The sequence below is a fragment of the Corvus brachyrhynchos genome, unplaced genomic scaffold, assembly GCF_000691975.1.
Source record: "Corvus brachyrhynchos isolate BGI_N302 unplaced genomic scaffold, ASM69197v1 scaffold1133, whole genome shotgun sequence".
Classification (NCBI taxonomy): domain Eukaryota; kingdom Metazoa; phylum Chordata; class Aves; order Passeriformes; family Corvidae; genus Corvus; species Corvus brachyrhynchos.
This window is the reverse complement of record NW_008237271.1, coordinates 17,776-38,039: the sequence shown is the minus strand read 5'-3', so window position 1 is coordinate 38,039 and position 20,264 is coordinate 17,776. Positions and strand designations below refer to the sequence as shown.

The window sequence follows — 20,264 nt, the reverse complement described above, 5'->3', positions numbered from 1 at the left end:
CTGAAGCACTGCTGGCATAGCAGGCGTGCGGGCTCCCTGGCAAGCTTTGGTATCTCGAGAGTCGGGCGAGTGTGGGAGGGAATTCTGAACGTCAAAGTGGAGCACCTTGCAAGAGGGAAGGGTTTAATGTTTACACAGGTTAGAAACGGATTTATTCCCACTCTTCACTCCTCAGTATAGCTTTTATTGATTTAATTTAAAAATATATCAGCAGTATGCTTCCTCATCTTCCTTTACTAAGTGATGCAGGCTCTTTCTGCAAATGTAGTTAGAATCTAGTTTTTTCTTTATAAATAAACTATCAACATTAATTTAGTATTGTGCAGCATCCATTTCGTTTCTTTGCTTGCTTATTTTGGACAGCCTAAATCTGTGCTAGCTTTACTCGTTTTTAAAAATTAGTATAAATTTAAAACAGCCGACCAAAAGTATGTTACCTCATGTGGAGGCTGGGGTTAAGCAACGTTTGTGACCTGGCTAAGAGAGGAACCTGGGCTTCAGATCAGTTTGTCAAATGATGTTTTAAGCTTTAAATTGTCCATACTATCAGTTGGACAAGGACACAGACAGAGGCAGTCTTCAATTCTGGTTGCATTTTTTAGTGATAAAGGAATTAAAGAGTGCCAAACTCAGACGGTTCTACTGAGTTCAGCTAATTTGAGAAGAGTTTAAAAATGGCGGAGAGTTCATAGAAGAAAAGCTTGATGAGGATTTAGCTTTGTAAAGCTTGCAAAATGCATGCTTATAGTTTCCATAAAGAGCATTTAAAGTTTGACAATTAATCTTCTATGTTACAATGGTGCCATCTACTTAATTTTCACTGATGTTGTTAAAGAAAAAGCTATTAAAATAAGTTTCCAACCAAGAGTTGTTACTGGACTGTCAGTAGCAGAAAACATTTTGCCACAGGCTCAGTTCTTCCCATAAATCTAGGAGTGGATGTTGACTTAACAATAATTGACAGATGGGTATGATCCTGTCAAGGAAATGAGCACATTTTGATGTCTAATTAGAGTTCAGTGATTGTTTTTTAAACTTCTGTTCTTCAGCTGTTGGATGTTATCTTCTTTTCAGAGAAGTAGATACTGTTGCTAATTGTTTCTGAAAGTGAAATCAAACACCTCCAAATCAATATATACGAGCTTCTGGGTGAATTGATATCCTGACCAAATAGTTAAGACTTGTATTGACTATTCAGGCTCTCAGTTGTTCCTCTCTGCAATAGTTTATAGATCTTGCCAAGCTAGATGGAACATAGGAGATACTATCAAAAGCAACCTGCTTTGTCTCATTTTTTAGAATGTGGAAGACAAAGGGGTTACCAGTGACCTTGAAGTCAAAATAGAAGCATAAGACCTTAATTATTCATAAAAGTGATTTTCAAGCAGTATAGGAATTTAGCTTCTACTACACTCTCTGGATCTAAGAAATATTAGAAGGCTTATTGCTTTTAATTTGCAGTTTATAAAAGACTTGACTAAAATCTTCAAATAATTTTGTACATGAGGTTTTTAATGCTCTATGTTCTTTGGTGATACTGGCATTGTTTTTTTTCAAGCACTTCTGCCATCGTCCTTCTACTTTATTGCCTAATCACATATTCCTCTCTTTTCCTGCAGAATCCCTAAATCCTACAATAAATATCTCTGGTTTTTAAAATCTCACTGCTAAGCCAGACACATCCAAATATGAGCAAGTTTATTGGGTTGTTGATTTCATGTCTGTTTCATTGAGTACACTTCCATTGAAGCTTTAAGATTCCTTCTGCCACAATACTGAGGCTCAGTCTGCTGTTGTGGGATCCCTCACCTGATGTTTTGTACAGAAACAAAGTACTCAAACTTTGAGCAGTGACTTGTTATCAGTGCCAGTAGAACAAGTCTTGTAAATATGACTTGCAGAAATGAGCTTGTAAGTATTTAAAGTGAGTGGTAGAGTAATATAGAAAGCAAGATAATTTTTTAAGTTTAACAAAAATTAAGAATATTGCGGGAAATAACCTATTTTCTTCTCCATCAGGATCTCATATTTATGAGAGGCAGCTTGATACGTATTTAGAGCCCTGGTTCCCCTAATGCCAAATATTTTTTTCTCTGTGTTCTTATTCATTGCTGGGAGCTAGGCTGGGAAACCAGTGCAGCTTTTAAATGGGGAGGGGTTGGAAAACAAACTCTGTCTGTATTTGATTTTTTTAAAGTCTTCCTGCATATACAAGGTATGATAGATGAACACACAACAGAACTGTTGTCTACTAATTCTCAGCTCCTTTATCTGGAGCTAGGACGAGCTGTCAAAGTCGTTCTTCTAGACAAAAGGGACATGCCTCCCCCTTTTTTTCTTCAATTTCTGTATCAGTGACTTGGCAAGGAATTGAAAGCAAAGGTCTCACCTGTTGCAGTAAAGGCACATAGCTGTAAGCATATAGCTGTAATTCTTTATATCTGTTTATTAATTTATGGCACACTGGCCAGGCTAGGTAGGAGCAGAAACAATGTTATCTCTTGGCTATAGAAAAGGTAAGGTGGTACAATAATTGTTCCATGTAGCAGACATTTATCTCAGCTGCAGCTGTAAACAGTTGTACTTCTTTAGGGGATTCTTTGAAAAGGAAGCTGCAAGGGTCCAACCCACTTCATCTGTGATACAGCTATTAAAACAAGGGACAAAAAAAGATGTTTGAGACTAGGAATAATCTCTTTAAATCCTCTGCTTTTGTTGCCAGAACGAAAGCACTATTAAAACAGTACTGCCTTAATAAGTTTGATTCTAGGTGGGAGATAAGAAAATTGCTTGACTTTTTTTAGACAAGAAAACTGAATGAAACTGTTATATTCCTCTGTTCACAGAGATTTGAACCCTTATGTTTTCAGGAGAAGAGAAACTTGACATGGGGAAAAACACCATGAGGTTTCTCTGTGCTTCGCTTTCTCTTACCATGATTTGCTGGCTAGCTGAAGGTACCCTGTCGAAAACAGATGCAAAGAAAGGTGCTACAAAAAAACTGGAGGAAAAGGTAAGGGAAATAACTGAAATTCTTTTCTTATCTAACATGTGCAGTGAATTAATTGAGCTTTGGTAAATGACCTCTACCTCTGTTAAAACACTGTTAATGCATTTCTGCTGAAGCTTATGCTCACAGATAAAACTTGAAACTGTCCTTCAGCTTTTCTATGTGTCACAAATAGTTCACTTCTTGAAACATTTGATGTAGACTTCTGGAACTTTATCCTCCGTGCAAGCTGCAGAAGCACGAATTTTTGTCCCTTCAGGGAGCACACTTCCATCCTTTTGGAAAGCAGGGTGGGGAAGAGTAGTTTGGGCCAAGAGCTCTAGGTCATTTACTGGTGGAATGGAGCCTTGCCAATGGGAAGGCTGCATCCTGATGAAAGAGTTTGAAGAGCCTTCTGAGCAGTAGTTCTTTTGCAGGCAGAAATGATTCAGAGTCCCACAATAATCAGAGCAAGCAGAGCCAGCACGCTGAAGTCTCTCTTCACTTGCTGAGCATGTTATTGTTTCCTGTCATTATGAATATACATCTGCCATTGTTTGTATTACTTACTCAACATCTACCAGGAAACAAATCTCATCTGCAGGTAGTGAGAATAATACAAGCTGTTAAGGCAGACCATATCCCTAAATTCCTTACACTGACTCAATAGATGGCTTCTGCATATTCACCATGCACATCTTATTAGGTCTTTTCATTCTGTTTTTATCTGCTGGTTCAGTTAAAGCATCTTCCCTAAAGAAGAGTGTTTAAAATCTTGACCTTCAGTAACCACAATGCAGCATTCTCAGACTAAAATATATCCAGTTTAAAAGTTGTCTTCAAATTCTTGGTTAAGAACTCCTAACCCCTTTTTATTGTTTTGGGGGTAACATGACAGAAAGCATTGATTAGAAAACAGAGCACCATCAGCTGCCATAAATTTCTTTACTCTTGTAATGTCTTGGGTTTTGTTTTTTGTTTATATGCTTTTTACCTTCCAAACAAAGTAAGTGTACTGATGATGACAAATCATTTCTGAGTACTTCTGTGTTTCAGTTTTAAATCAAAGTGCTCTGCATCATTTAAAAGGAGTGCTCAGAGTTTAATGAAGTGATTTTTTGTTGTTGTTTTTAAAGTCTGTTGCCATTGAAAGTGGCTGTTTCATATAACTGGTTCTAATAACTGTCTTCTCTCCACAGAAGCTGCATTCTGATAAAAATGTACAAGACCGGGGATTGGTAGTTGTGGATCCAAAAGCAAAGGATATTATACTGGAACATAAAAGTTATTGCTCCAAGAAGATGAAGGAAAGACATTTCTCAGGAGATGTTCTGGGATATATTACTCCTGTAAGTTAATACAATAAATAAGATTTGTGCATTGAATGAATATGCAGCAGACTGTGCTAACCTGCAAGCTTGCATCCCTGCTTTAAAATATTTTAATAGTAATGGGAACTGCTGGTCAAATACAGTCAAATAGCCAGAGAAGTATTTGAGACCTGGCTTGGGGTTCAAGCCCTTGTTCTCCCATCTGCTTCTTGGGGGATGTCTAGGTCATATTGTTTTTCTTCTCCCTGGTGTTGAGCAATACACTGAGAGCAGGTAGTGGGTGTGCAGCTGCAGTGGGAGCTGCAGGTTGTGCCCTGGCTGGGGAACGTGGTGGGAGCCCCAGGCAAGGGGCCCTGACCTGGTGCTGACCCTTTGCACCACAGAGGGCAGAGGGACCTGTGGCACCGGCCAGGTGACTGGGGACTTGGACACAGCAGGAGCCGAGGACTCAGCAGGGAGACCCCAGACTGTCACAGGCATGGAGGGTACAAACCCCAGGGATTCCTTTGTTGAGGGTCTGTCCCTAAAGGCACCAGCTCCAGCTGTTTCTGCATTACTGTGCCATGATTAAATTATTTTAAGGATCCAGACATCTGCTGTGGGAAACCCAGGCCTGAGCTGGTAAGGAAACCCTGTCTGATTGTGTGAGTGTGGGGTGTGCAGGGAACCAAGAAGGGCATCCATGGGATCACTGGAGCCACCCACTCTGAAGGGGCCTTGGTCCCAGCAGTGAAAGTTTAGGGTGGTGGGAGTGTGACTGCTGGAGTGGCTCCTGGATGGTCAGACAGGGAAGCTTCCTTAACACTGGTTATAAGAGATATGATAGTATTCTCCTGTCAGTGGTGAGCCAGGTGAAGTTGCAGTGAAGTCAGAACAGGAGGGCTGCAATTTAAACCTGCTAAATCAACAGTAACAATTGTATGCTGCTGTCAGACTGATGTCTTTTGCTATCCTGTCTCCTTCAAAGCATTCTTTCTTGAATGATAAAGGTTTCATCCTTTTTTTTTAGAGGATACTTTTCACTTGTTTTAGTCTTATACTGCTTAAAAGACAAATAGATGCCCTATAAATTTCCACCTTTCTCAAGTTCTCTTGAACATAAATTCAGAGTCTGTAAATTCAAAACTGTGTTGAAATCTACGAGCAAGTTCCTGTAGTTCAGGTGAATTAGCACAATTTGAAGATTGCCTTTCATATAGCTGTCAGAGTTTCCAGAGTACTTTCTTATGTAAATGAAATCAGTATCCCAGAAGGTTTCCTCAAATAAACGAATAGGGATCTAGCAGATGGTTACATTTCTGTTAAAGAGTTTATATTGGTCAAAAGTTAAATGAACTGTATATCTTGCTTCTGAGTATCTCACTTTTTTTCTCTCCTTTGTTTTTCAAGTGGAACAGCCATGGCTATGACATTGCTAAAATATTTGGAAACAAATTTACGCTAATCTCACCAGTTTGGTTACAAGTGAAAAGGAGAGGGAAGGAAAGGTTCCAGTTCACTGGGCTCCATGATGCTGATCAAGGTGTTATTTTCTTTTTCTTTGAATATGAATTGCAGTATTGTTGCAGACTAGATAGCTTTGGCATACTAGGTGGGTTTTGCTGGCTCTGCCTCATGGTGAAGTACTTTCATCCACTCATTTTTTTTTGGGTTTTCTTCAAAGTGAACTTCTTTCAGTCCTCACCTGCTTCCACATGTGTACAAAGTTTATTTGTCAAAAAATGTAGGCAGGAAGATTGGCTTTTCCACTATGCTGTCCACAAGGCCCCTCTTAAAAAAATGGAAGGGCAATGTACAGGGAAAAATAGTCTTTGGTGTTGCACTGTGCAGTTGTTCACCTGTTGTGGGTTTTGTTTGTTTTTTTTTTTTCTTTGCAAAAACGTTTAGGTGAATTTGTTTTGGAAAGGGAAGATAAATTTAATTTGAAGAGAATTTTTTCCCTTCATTGTGAGGAAAGTGGTTGCAAGTTTAAATTTCAGCTAGTATATACTAGTTCATGGTTTTGAAGTTGATTGAATGTGGAATTTCATTTGAAATAGCTATAATTCTTACCATGTTAGTGCCTACTAACAAATTCATCCTAGAGCAATGACTGCCAAGAGGAGTGGATGGGACACTTTAAAGGACCATCTGAAAAAATCAAACATTCTTCCCAGGTGATGCCTGGTGGCTGCAGAAGTGTTGTTCTGAGTAGGCACTAGGGTAGTTTCCACAGGGAGGCAGAACTGAGCAGGGAGGGGCTGGGTGGGGACTATTGTAAGACTGTAGCGAATGCTGTCTATGCTGCGGTGCAGGTTCATGGCTTCAGATTCTGTGCATCGCGGGATGTTCTGTCTGGGTGGATTATGAACTGGTAGTCTGTGGCAGGAAGATATGTATAATGAAACTATGCTACATCATTTGAAGAATGCTTGAAAATATGTTGTCACTGTCAGCATCATTTGTATTTTATCAGCTGTCTTACTTGATACTGTTTGACAGGCTGGATGAAAGATGTCAGAAAAACCTCCAAAACCATCAAAATAGGTGAGCCTCTGGTTTATGTTTGTTTGCTTGTTTTTTATCTTCTTTAGCTGCTAGGAAAGGAAAGGACGGCTTTCTTCCACGTCTGTATGGGAGGAAGGGAGATAACCTTAGAACAGTTGTATGAAGGAAGATGCCTGAGAAGAAAAATTAAAGCAGTTAACTATAGATAGTTAAGTAACTGAAGTGTTTTCCTTCTTTATGCCTTAATGTTTTGCCTCAGCTTCTTGTCTCTGAATAAATCCTGGGTTACAGTGCCCTCCCTGGAGGGATACTAGTATATAACACTGTGTGCCTCCCTGGGGAAGGAACTCTTCAAACTTGTTGCTTGGGTTTCTGTGTAGTTAAAAAGAAAAAAAAAATACAAATCTGAGTCAGTCAGTCAGACTTTCCTACATGATAGGATTTTTTTTACTTTCTACTATCCTACATGATAGTAGAAAAGTCCTGCTTTGTCTCTTCTCCCCTTGAAGTTGGGAACTCATGGGATGTGCTACAGTGTGTGTCTTTAGGGAAAATGGCAAACATTGCTGTAGAGATTCTATTGTGCCAGACTTCTTACATTTGTCTATAGCAAGAATTCAGTGGAACTGTGAAATGCTTCTTGATTCAGAAGGGAGTATGAAATTTGAAATGCATTAGAAAAATTGAACGCTCAGTCAGATATTTTAACGTACTTCAGCTACCAGAGGATAAAGCCTTTGAAATCTCTCTATACTCTTCTAAAACACTCTTTTACAACCTTGGTAGTTAGAAAAGGCTTAGACATAGCTCCACTTTTCCTGTGGGCATGATGGTCAGCTGCTCCAACAGCAGTTTTCCTGTCTATGTTTTTAATGTTTTGTGTTTTTAGAAAAAGAAATTACACAAGCTCAAGTGCCCATGCTTTCCAAAAGTAAACATTTGTCTTGGGGCCTCGAGTTGAGTAGAAGAGTGAAGTAATATAGGGCTGTGTATGGAGTAAATTAGAGTTTGAGGTGAACTTTTCTACCTCATTATTGGGGTAGAAGAGATACACAACCTAAAGATTGCTGTCTTGTGTTGTTGCTGTTTTAAGACTACTTGAGGCCCTAAGTGGTAGTTCAATTAAGATTGCTCAGTCGAATGAAGGTATCTTCTCTTAAAACTTGTGTCAGTGCTGACCATTAACTAAAGTTAAAATGAAGAAGAATGTTCTACAGTGCCAATTTATCTATGCTGCTGAAATTGGTGAGAGTGAAAAAGTAATGATCTCAGTGATAGGATATGATTTTTAGTGGCCTATTTGCTTGTATCTGCTGTATTCTGTTTCTGCAGAAACATTCCAGTGTAGATAATAAATTCTTAATTTTCACTACTGATTGACAACTTTGCCTGATAGTGCCTCGAATTTTGTTTGATGGCTGGACTTACCAAGACTTTGAGAGTGTTTTTGGCAGTGAAGATGAGATAGAGGAGCTTTCCAGGAACATGGTTCTTCTAGCCAAGGTAAAAAACCTATTTATGATGCTTATACAATAGTGTGAGATGATACTTGATTCCTTTTGTAATAGATGTTTTCTCATTTCTAGTGATTTTGTATTCTACAAAATAAAATTTGCTCAAAACAATAATGAGGCAGGATTCTTAATAGTGTGTCTTGGTATGTGTCCGATTTCTGTGAATATGAAGTGTAGTAATGCTTTAGTGCAGGTGACTGAGTCTAATGTGAAACTACATCAGTCTGATCAACATAACCTTGTTGTCATTGGCAGCTGCACCCGTGACTTTTGCCTGCTTGAAATTTCTTTTACATTTCTGTAAAAAATGTAATTATTGAGCTGTGGCTAAACTGCTTAATGGTATTTTCTGATAGGCAGAAAAAGGGTCATGGGTGCAATGAGTGCTGTTTTCTGTACAGGAATACATTCAAGCTCAGCGTGGTAGAGCAAGGAGTCTCTTTTAATACCAAGAATAACTCACTGGATATGTGTTACTGAACAGTTTTGCTCAGGTCTGATCAACCAGTTTCCTCAAAATGTTAAGAGACTGGGGAGAGGAGAAGAGGAATTTTTCTAAGGTTTCTGGCCAACCTCTTGCCTAATGGCTTTAGAGCTATGCATGTGTGGGACTAGACAAGTTGCACCCAAAAGACATTCAGCATTAGTGGTTGATTCATGGAAGCCTGCTTATTGTCAGAATAAGAGTTCTCACTTACTACATGATGTAAAGAAATCTTACAGTGCTCTAGAGGAAGTTGGATGTAGAGTTAAACTGAGTAATTGCTTAAAATTTGTAACTGATATATCAATTTTAGGTCCTCAGTAACAGTTGACCTCTTAAGGAGGTCAACTCAAATACAACAGGATCCTTGATCATGCTAAGAATAAATTATCAAAAGAGAGACTAATTGTGGGAGATATTTGGGATCATGTCTATGCCAAATTAGCGTTTACATCTTTAGACTCAAGAGATAATGAGTCTTTTCCCAATATACAAGTAAAAGTGTGTCCAATTATTTGCTTAACAACCATCTTTCATTAGTGTCTGAATTTTCCTTAGACAATATTGTTTATTCTGTAAGAGTAGACATCGTGGATAAATAATACAGATTTTCAACTTTTGCATGTTTGTTAAATTATTTAAGCTTCTCTTGGACTTCTCCATGAAATGTTGTGTTAAAGATGAAGCTGATATAAGAATACAAAGCGTGTTCAATCTGTAATAGTACAAGAAAAATAACTGCATGGTCATTAACTCCATATTGTTGACAATTCTCTTTATTTAGAATGAAAATTTTGATGGTTTTGTAGTTGAAGTTTGGAGTCAGCTGGGAAACCAAAAGCAAACGTAAGTAGAAATCTCTAGGATGTGATTCCTAAAAATTAGTTCCTTTAAAGCATCCTTTTAATTTGTCCATATTGATTTGGATATGTCTTTATAAATAAATACACTTCATTCTAGAAAAACTAAAGGCTGTTCTGCTTGTCTTAGAATGAAGTAGAAGGCTTTATCTCACTCTACATGCGACCAATTATTACATAAGAATCTTCACAGTGGGTTTAGCAGGTCACATTAGTCTTTCATACTTGAGTTTTGCATGATGTAACTGTTGTACAAAGATGAAGAGGGTACCTCAGTTGTGCACTCACTCACATATTGGCACTGGTCTTTATCATAACGTTGTTTGGTTTGGGTTACTGGGTGAGGCTTGGAACAGTGGGATGCCTTCAAGACCTGAGGAAAACACCAAACTTCTGCTTCACAAGGTAAGGGCAGAATATGGTGGTGAAATTAATGATTCAGTGCAGGAATCTGAAGATTTTGTGTTCGTTTCTAAGGAAATTCAGGCATCCATTTCCCTAAAGCACAGTATTTCTTCCAGATGTCTGTTGCCTAAAGTGTCTGGGGGAAAATAGCTTCAAGAAAGCTGCACAGAATATAGAGTTCATTATGGAGGGCTTTCACCTTTCAAGAAATGGTTACTTCAGGTTATTCCGTTTAGGGCAAATGCTGCTGACTGATGGCATATACTAGTTATGTCTTGAACTGAGGGTACTATTAGAAGTCCTACCTTTTCCCTATAAAATTAACACTTGGGAACAAAAAATTGAAACTGCAGAATCTTTATAGCTTTGTCAAGGGCTCTGTAAATTGCCCTGCAATGAATAATTCTTAAACTATATGCTCTTGCTCATAATTATGTAATTTGCCAGGCTGTTCCTAAGAGCTGATCTGTATCCTGATCGCTGAACCTAGTGCAGTGTCTTATTAAGTCAGCCACGAAGGTGACTGAAACAATTAGTAACTGCCAGTCAGAAGTGGGTGGTAGTGGTCATTTTATTTACTGTGCTTACTGTATTTAAGGAAAGTTGATGTTTTTCCTATTAGTTAACTTAAGATGGATGTAAGACAGACTGTGTAACTGTCATTGTAAGACTCACTGAAGATCATTTTAAACACACTGGCATGAAAGTGCTGTGTTGCAAATGAAACTCATGAGCAAAGCATACTTTTCTATTAGCTCCAGGGCGAGTTTATTTGTGGCATGGTAGCAAATATTGCTCTCTGCCAGGAGTAATGTTGGTTTAAAATAGTGCTGTTTCACAGAATCGCAAAATAAACTGAGTTGGAAGGGACCCCCAAGGATCATTGAGTCCATCTCCCGCCCCTGCACAGCACCATCCCCGAGAGTCACACCATGTGTCCAGGTGTGTTGTCCAAACACTTCTTGAACTCTGTCAGGCTGGTACTGTGACCACTTCCCTGGGGAGCCTGTTCCAGCGCCTGACTACCCTATGGGTGAAGAACCTTTTCCTAAGGCTCCAACCTAAACCTCCCCTGACACAACTTCAGGCCATTCCCTCAGGTCCTGTCATTGGTCACCAGAGAGAAGAGATCAGTGCCTGGTCCCTCTTCTTCCCCTCAGGAGGAAGTTGGAGACTGCAAAGGCCTCCCCTCAGTCTCCTCCAGGCTGAGCAGACCAAGTGGTCTCAGCTGCTCCTTGTATGGCTTCCCCTCAAGGCCCTCACCATCCTCATGATCCTCCTTTGGACACTCTCTAACAGCTTTGTATCATTTTTATATTGTGGCACCCAAAACTGCCCCAGCACTCGAGGTGAGGCTGCCCCAGCCCAGAGCAGAGCAGGACAATCCCCTCCCTTGCCCGGCTGGCCATCCTGTGCCTGATGTACCCCGGGGCACTGGTGGCCCTCCTGGCTGCCAGGGCACTGCTGACTCAGATTCAACTTGCCAGTGAGCAGGACCCCCAGGTTCCTTTCCATGGCATGGTTTATCTAACCATGTACTGGACATTTTGTCCAGAAGGACACTATGAGAGACTGGTGTGATAAAAACTGTTTGTACTAGAGGAGGTACTGCTGTTTAGTTGCCTTAGCCTTCAGTTACCTGTTATTTAGGTGAAGCACCACTTCCATATTCACTGTCTGTCTGTTATTGATAGAAAGGAATGGGAAGTATTTTCCATAACTTGTGAAAAGGAAACAGTTATTCTCACACAGTATAATGGTAACTGGATCCTTTTCTCTGAGTTGGTAATGTTTGATCATATGTGGCCACCTGCGAACAACACTTCAGGATTATCCCAACTTAAAATGTGAGATTGTTTGTCACAAAAGCGTAAATAGAAACAGAAGTTAGGAACTGCAGATTTTCCTCCATTTCAAGACTTGATCTGATTTAAGTGCTTCATTAGAAACTCATCAGTGGTTTTTTCCTCCTTTTACTGCCACTTCCCTAGAAATGGCTAGGGTGTTTAAGTCGCACGATGCCTTGGGTTGGGCTTGCAGCATTCGGAATGATGCCAATTTAGACAGAAAGCTGAAGCTGGGCTCAGTGTGCAGTAACAGCTGTCTTGTAAATGTAGGAGACTCACATCATTACATGGAAATTTTGTCTCATGATGCTTCTAAGTTGTAGGACCGGTGTCTTCATTTTGAGATTAAGTGTGTTTGCCTGTCACTTGCGCTGAAACTCGATGGCTTGGCTATCCAGTGCCCCAGGAGTTTTCCCTGATAATGTTTTTTGGTGCGAACAGCTTCTTTGAACAGATCTTAAGGAGCAAAATTAAGTGAATTTATTACCTTGGAAAGTCTGTATTTTTATTGCACTTTGGGTGCTATTACTTTGGGATCAGTTCATTTCACTTCGAGTAGCAGCGCAGAGTTTTTTCTGATGAATGGATAAGCACGGGTGGTCTTCTGCTTCGGTTGTTCCCGTCGAAGAGTTGGAGCAGTGCAATGCCTCCTTTAGCCCACTGCGTGGCAGTATTGTAACGTGAGTCACACCTGATCTTCCTTCAGGTTGTGTCTTTCCAAAGTGACAAACACCGGTGGGAAAGTTCTTAACCTTGCAAGGGTCGGGGTTCACAGGAGATGTCAGCACAGAGATGAACCCTAATCCTCTGGAGAGGTGAAGTGTTTGTAGGACAGTATTTGTGTGTGCTCCAAATAAAGCATCTGTCTTAGCTGTTAGGTGCAGTGTAGCCTTTCCTGGTTCAGATCCTTCAAGGTCCAACACCTGGAAGTAGCTTAATGGGACAAAAGATCATAATGATACTCCTGGGAACAGACGTTTTGCCTTCAAAGTGCTTTCAGAGAGGTCTGACAATACAAGGAGATCTGGCTAGCTGATACAGTGTATTCATGTTATTTAAAGTGAACACATTTTACTTTAAAAATGAATTTTAAAAATCCCTTTTTTTTTCCTGACATACAAGAAATAGTCTCACATAAACAGTTACTAATAGATTGTTGAAACTCAACACAGGTGCATAAAAAATATGGGAATATGCTGCAGCTGCCAGCTTGCCTTATGAAATGTTAGAGCAATGGTGTCGATCTAGGGAAAAATATTTTATGGAGAATCATTATGGTTTTCATTTTTCAAAACCTAAATTAAGTGGGTACCTAGCTATTAAATTAACAAATGGCTCTGAATTATTCAATATATTTCATATATCTGTGTTGAGGGGAAAGCTATGGAAATTATTCTTGTCATGTTTTTAACTGTGTTATGGAAAGGATCTGTGATCTCATCCAATGCACTGCCTTAGTGGTGCAGGAACACTTGGTACAGCACAGGTTTCTTTATGAGCTTAAAATGACTACAGTGGGATTTGCTCATGGAATATTTGTGCCCAATACAATGTTTCAGCTACAAAATCAGTATCCACTCTCTAAAAAAATGTGCAGTGATACTTTCTAGCAGAGTGCACCTAGAAGCAAGTGAGTCTGCGAAAGAGTTTGAAAACCTGCAAATTGGTGTCCTAATTCACCAATAAACTGGGCTATGATTTGAAAACTACTTCATATATCACAAACCTGGATTAATTGCAGCTGAAGGTCTCTTCTCAGATGACCTCAGCTGAGCAAGTGTCCCCTTGAGATACCCTTCTTCAGTAGCTAAACTTGCATATTGGAGGGACATTTTCATAACATATGCTCTCCCTCATGTCTTGATGTTAGGGCTTGAAAAATGCCTAAAAACTTTGTGATTATTAAATTCTGTAAGAATCTTCATGTAACAGGGTAACAATGCTAGCTCTTCTGTAACACATAAATCCTGTGACCAGCATCTTTAAGAACCTGCAATCACTGAGCACTTTTAAAATTAGGTAAACTTAGACACCCCTCTGTCAGCCCTTTGCATGTTTCTAGAAAACCTTTATTTCTTGGGGGTACTCAATTCAACTTAAAAAATGAGTGAAAATTTTCCCATCAAGGCCCAAGGAGTTACCTAAGGAGAGTCTTCAGTTTCCTGTTTATTCTAGCTGGCATCACAGATGAGGTGAAATGTTGCTAAGAAGTTATGTTTCTGGCATCTACTTAAATGTGAAATTCTGTGGTTTCAGGCTCATTATGTATCTTCTGGTTTATGTCTTCTTAGGCAAAACTAACTCAAACTAGTTTGGGCTTTTTCAAGAACAAAAAATTTTCCCATCATTCTGGTTCAGGGTTATAGAATTGTTCTGTAATGCTTAGCAGACTAAGGTCCTAAATCATATAAATCCTTTGTGCTGCTTTATTTTGCATATTCATTCATTGTGGATTTTATCAACATTATCAATTTTTATAAGAGAATTATGTGCCAAAATATATTTTCCTGCTTTCATGTTAGATATCCTGAGCAGTCTCTTCTCTGGCTGTTCATGTAGGAGCCTTGGTGCCTCAAGTCTTACACAGTAGTGCTGTATGTATGCTTTGTATACTTTCACATGTATAAAATGGCATTAGGTTCTTCTGTTTGGGTTCTTAATTTTAGAAATAGCACCTGTTCCATCTGAAGAACCTGAATTGTCTTATTACATGTGTGTGGACCTGTTTTGGGGGCTTTATACTGAGCACTTCAGGCTCTTGCAGATGTCTAATACAGGTACTTTGAAGTACCCTCTATAGCCCTGGTACCTACTTCTTCCCTGTGTTTTCTGGGAATAGAATTATTAATATACAAATCGCAGTGGTATCAAATTTAATGTGAAATGAAGGACTGCATCTAACTGATGCTGCTTCCTTTCATGCTAGCAATCATTGCACAGTGAAAAAGTGTTCAGCTACCCACCTTTTATCCTAACATGTAGGAAAGTAGTTTCCTAATAGAAATCTAAATGCGCTGAGATATCCTGTGCAGATGATACCTCAATTCTAATCTGTTTTGCTGCTTCTCATAGTTTAAACCTACTTCTTAAATAACTGTCTTTTTTTTTCCTAAAACTTTCTTGCCTGATTTTGCAATAAAATATTCCAAGTTATTCATCCCATGGCATTTATGTTTAGAAATGTACATGGCAGAAATATTGAGAGACCTGAGCAAGCAGAGGTTCTCCTGCTTATTTAGTTAATGGCTAGACAAGACCATGTCTCACTTACTAATCTCAGCTGTGGGTTTACTGGGTGGGTTTATTTTTCTCCAGAGACCTGGGTATGTTGTGAAAAAGGCATAATATACTCATAAGACTCTCACAGGCTACATAAAAATGCACACAATATTCTGATCAGTCCAGCATTACTTGACAGATGGCACTGCCATCACACAGAATCAATCTGAAAAATGTGATTTTTTTTTTGTCACTCTATGCAGAAGATGACCTTCAGGCATCTTATTAATGTTGGTAGAAGTATAGGAGGAAAAAGCTCTTCCAGCAGTTGTATCCTTCATGTTAGTCCCTGAAAAATTAATCTATTAATCAAAGATTTGCCATAATTCACTCCAGTTTCTTGGTATTAACTAGGCAATGAAATGGCAGAAAAGGGCAATTTCTTCTTCAAGTAGACAGCTTTATTTTGTCCAATTTTCTTGACAAGGCATAAATTTTAGGGAGTAGTGACTCCCAATTTGTGCAAAAAGGTGACTGAAGTTGGAAAGTTGCAGAGCTCTGAAGGGTGATGTAACTGAAAGGAAGGGTATGAGAACCTTTTATGTCTTCTGCAAGGCTTTTCAAATGCATTGACATCCCACTCTTATGCACTGAAGTAAATTGTTCTACAAGGTGTCCAAAACACAGTAGGCCAGAAATGCTGATGATGCCATGAAGATTTTTTGCCTTTTCTTTTATACCCCTGTTATACCTTTTTTACAACTTCGGTATTCTTAGTGCTTTTTGCCCACATTTTTGGGCTTGTTTGTCAAGCTGAGAGACTAAACATTTTAGAAGCTTCGTAGCTAGGGATCAGTGTGCCCCAGACCCCAAGGTCCTCTCCAGGACACATTCTGTAAACTAAGATAGAACCATCCAGGGGAAGGCTCCTTGGGGAGGGGGCTCACTTGAGCCTCTCCTTGGGGAATCTTTGACAGATATGCTAATTAGTAAAACCTATAATGTTATACAAGATCTTTTGGGGATGTATATCATGGTGTCCTGCAGTGGTAGGGAGGAGAAGAGAGGTCCAGCAGGCAGGAATTGTGCAGCAAGATTGATTTATTTAATTATTTTACAAACTCTTTTATAGACTTTTTTCTTCATAGTCTAATAGGAAAAAGGATCAGCCACACCTTGGGGTGATTGGCTAAAATCTTAAAACATCCATTGTCAAAATATTTTTCTACTGTACTATAAACAAAGCTTTGCAAGGTCGCAGGTGTTCATAGCTCATAGAACTCTACTAATATCTTCTGTGAGGGAGAAAAATATCTCACTGGACTGGAAAGAAGCAAAAGAAATTCTTCCTAGCTGCATATTTGTATCCACAGGTGTATATTGTGGTGTGCATTTCATTGCATTCGACCTGGACGTGTGCACCTAAAGAGCCTTAAAATAAATATCAAGGTAAAATCCCTTTTCCCCTTCTAACTGTGCTTGACTCTTGATTTTAAGACCAAGAAGGCGGCATCACTGGAAGAAGTGATTTCTGCAGAAATAAGCTTGCCACAAACTTTGGGTGATGAAAATTTGGAGGCCTGCATACTTTATAGTGGACAAGGTACTTTGAAGTCATAAACACTTGGAAAATTGACCTATCAAATAGTACTGGTAGGAGAAGGCCTGAAATAGTGTGAATGAAGTAGACCTTACTTAGCTCAAGATAGAATCTTAAAGCTGCCAATATTTTAGTAGCTACTCTGAAGTTAAGCTTGACTATAGTGAAGTGTCTGGTAAATATTTAATGAAGCTTCTTTAGAAAGATTGATTCTATTCCTACTTTCCTGTACCTCATTATGATGTTTAAAATGTCAGTAGCTTTTCTTTCAAAATTGCCAATGGTAACATTGGAGAATATTGCATTTAAAACACTGGAAAGCACTGTTGGGACACAGTAAAGTTTTAAATTATAGCACAATAAATGAACATTCTGATATTGCTCTTTAGGGGAGAGGGAAGAGTGCACATTTGATTTACTTAATCTGTCTTGGCCAGCACATGGAAGTGAGCCTAAATTAAGTCTTTAGCCGTTAATCCTGCCTGATCTGCCAGAAAGTGTTCAGGGTCCAGAAACCTGGCTTGACAGGTTAGTGAGTAGATATTAATCTGGGTTTCTTGAGCAAGAATGTGCAGTTTTCCAGCTGTCCCTTTTCTTCTTGACCTCCTTCAAGTTGAAGATAATTATTTTTCAGCCATATCAACACTGATTGAATTTTGTGGGGAGAGGGTAGGAAATTCCTGCTCCTTTTTCAGGCCACAAATTTTTTTCCTGTGTTTACAGTTGTAGGTTTTGGTTCTACACTATATATTTCAACGTATGACATTTTTTATGCAGTCACTGTTCTTGTGGTTATGTCACTGCCTTTGTGGATCAGTTTTTGCCTCGGCAGAATGGGAGTGAGGGTGTTAATCTTGTTTCTAAATGAAAAAGATGTTACTTTGTTCTGTGCCTTTGATAGGTTCTTTTGTCCTATCCTGCCCTTCTTTTTATCCCCTCATCTTCTAAATAGTTAAAGTCAGCAAATGTTTTGCATGGTGCAGAGTTCTCAAAGCTACAGTAGCAAAGGCAGCTAGGCAGAGAAGAGAGATCCCTGCTGTTGAGCACTGTAGAATAATCTCAATTGACTAATTGATTCTTCGGTCAAATTTCTCTTATATGTAGCATCTCTGACATCTAATAAAGGTTGAGTTATGCTGTAGTTTGGGCATATTTAGTTAAAAAGGTCACTAAGCCATGAGATACAAATCAGTGGGAAAGCTTGCTTACCTAGTTTTAATACTGATGATAGTTTTTGATAAGATTATGTCATGTGGGAGTTGTGATAGATGTGTATATTTATGTCAATAAATGCCTGTTTAGATTAGTGTTGTAATTTTTTAATGTGTTCCTATGGAAAAGGATTCTTCTATGCTATAATTGTTTTTTCTGAATAGTGACACTCCTAATGTGGAATGCATGTGGTAAAGTAACAGGAGGGAAAGCTGTTGGTTTCCCAGAGTGGGAATGGTAGAAGTACATGCCACAGACAGACCAAAAGCTGATTCCTGTAATCCCATGTCTTCCTCCAGAAGAGAAATATAGGTGACAGTGTGATAGTTCATTGTTAAGGGCTGTTCAGCACAGCCAGCTCTCAAATTGTAAGCCCAAAATATTGCTGGTATTGGGAAAGTGATAAAACGTGCTTTGTTTGTTTGCCAGGATTTTGAGAGTAATGGCTTTTGTAGGCCCTAGGAAGTTTTCATCAGGCAGCGAACCCTTTCGGGGGAAATGAAAACACTTGGTTACCTTTGGATAGTGTCTACATTGTGCAAATCAAGCATAAGCACTGTGATGGATAATCATATTGGAAGAGCAATATTTTCAGAAGAACATCTCTAGGATTATGCTGCCTTGAAAGGCATGACAGTAGCAAGGTGTTGTTTCTGAGAGTTCAGGTCTAATCCCATTTAAGTGGAGCAAACAGCTTGGATGATGGCTTTTGTCTATTCTGCCTTTCCTGCTTAAGCACTTTTAGCCTCCTGGAATGGGTGGTAAAGTTGCTTTTCATTTGGTTCTGGTTGAAGCATAGTCCTAAACAGATCTAGAGTTCTGTACTAATATCATCTGACTGTGTTTGTGGATCCTCCTGGCCAGCTGAAAAATAGGAAAGTTAACTTTGTTCTGAAAAATCAAATGACTTAAGAAAGGCACTCAGAAGGGCCATGTTTGTAGTGCAAATTTAAGGTAATATTGAATTCCTCTTAAGATGACATTAAACTTTGGTTCTGCAGACTGAAGGGTTTTCTGTTAACATCGCCCTTCCAGTCAGGAGTGCTAAAAAGAGTTTGCATAAGAATCTTTAAGTTTATTTTCCTATTGAAATACCTAGAATACGGATATGAAAATCAGCTTTTGTGGAAGTCTTTATTTAAATGATGCATACAGAGATGCTATTTCCAGATACGACATTGTCAAACATGTATTTTGTAGGTATTGAGAAACAAAAGGATTATTTATACAGGGAAAAAAACAGCAGAAAAAATGTTTCTAAACACAGGCCTCAGAACTATCCCTTGAAGATTGCATGTTTTGCTGTGAAATCATCTTCACAAATTCTTGTGTGTAGCAACACTGTGACAACTTTAATCTCTTGAGCAGCTGCCTCTTCAGAACAGCTTTTGGTTCTTCTATTGATCTAATTCTTTTCACCAAAAATGACCTCAAGAGGTGACCTGCTCTGATAAGATATACTGGCTTGTTTTATGTGCTAACAATGCATAGTTAGATTAAAATAAAACTAAGAAAAACTTAAAACCCCAAGGTGATCACAAGTTCCAATAAAACTAAGACTGTCCCGAGCAGTGCAGTGTTCATAATCCTTAAAGAAGAATTCCTAATTGTTGTTTTCTGCTAGGATCATTTGCAGCAAATTGTGTTTGTCTCTCTTGCCAGCTGCATCTTTTAAATTATTACTACTGTTACTTGTTCTTGTCAATATATAGCAGCAGTTTTCCTGCCTTTCCCTCTAACAGTATATTTATATTTCAGGGAGTTGATTCACTTGCTCACTCACCTTTCTGAAGCTCTGCATGAAGCACAACTTAAACTCATACTGGTCATCCCTCCTGCAGTTGCAGCAGGGTGAGTATTCCTATTTAGAGGGCAGGTTCCAGATGAGAAAGGCTTTCTTGTCTGATAAACAGTAAGTTCAAAGCTTTGTTTAAAGCTGTGCAGTTGAAAAGAATAAGAAATTATTTGAGTTTGATTGGTAGTCCTTTCTCCATGCATGTTGTGCTGAATAGTCTTGGTAACTATGTGCATTCAGATATACCTCTTAATTTTTGATGTGATAGAGGAGCAACAAGGAGAGGTACTATGCTGGACCTTGTTCTCCCCCACACTCCAGGTGGGGTGTCATGAGAGCAGAGTGGAGGGGCAGAATCCCCTCCCTTGACCTGCTGGCCACACTTCCCTTGCTGCAGCCCACGATGTGGGTGGCTTTCCTGGCTGCAAGTGCACAGTTGGCTGCCAATTGCATAGTTGACAATGCAAGATTATTTTTCCCCCCCCCCAAGTTTCCTTTTTTCCTTTAAGCTGTTCAGCAAC

At 39.1% G+C, this 20,264-nt stretch overlaps 1 protein-coding gene across 2 annotated transcripts; it reads left to right on the top strand.

Moving 5' to 3' along the window:
• The first annotated feature begins 6 nt into the window (after nucleotides 1-6).
• Nucleotides 7-19,818, top strand: LOC103613109 (chitinase domain-containing protein 1). Of its 2 annotated transcripts, none has more exons than XM_017730577.1 (8): nucleotides 7-138; nucleotides 2,871-3,013; nucleotides 4,189-4,338; nucleotides 5,710-5,842; nucleotides 6,802-6,846; nucleotides 8,204-8,310; nucleotides 9,590-9,651; nucleotides 19,707-19,818. In XM_017730577.1, exons 2-8 carry the CDS (start codon nucleotides 2,888-2,890, stop codon nucleotides 19,801-19,803), a joined length of 720 nt encoding a protein of 239 aa, XP_017586066.1. In that variant the 5' UTR covers nucleotides 7-138; nucleotides 2,871-2,887; the 3' UTR covers nucleotides 19,804-19,818. The 2 variants fall into 2 exon arrangements, with proteins under 2 accessions (XP_017586066.1, XP_017586065.1); XM_017730576.1 differs by having other exon boundaries at nucleotides 2,847-3,013.
• The last annotated feature ends 446 nt before the right edge of the window (nucleotides 19,819-20,264 follow it).

Bases quoted from the DNA above. Each gene is read 5' to 3' on its own strand.
- LOC103613109 (XM_017730576.1), top strand. From the start codon at position 2,861: ATGTTTTCAGGAGAAGAGAAACTTGACATGGGGAAAAACACCATGAGG. The intron at 3,014-4,188 runs GTAAGGGAAATA...TTCTCTCCACAG, and splicing joins CAAAAAAACTGGAGGAAAAG to AAGCTGCATTCTGATAAAAA. The intron at 9,652-19,706 runs GTAAGTAGAAAT...TTTATATTTCAG, and splicing joins CTGGGAAACCAAAAGCAAAC to GGAGTTGATTCACTTGCTCA.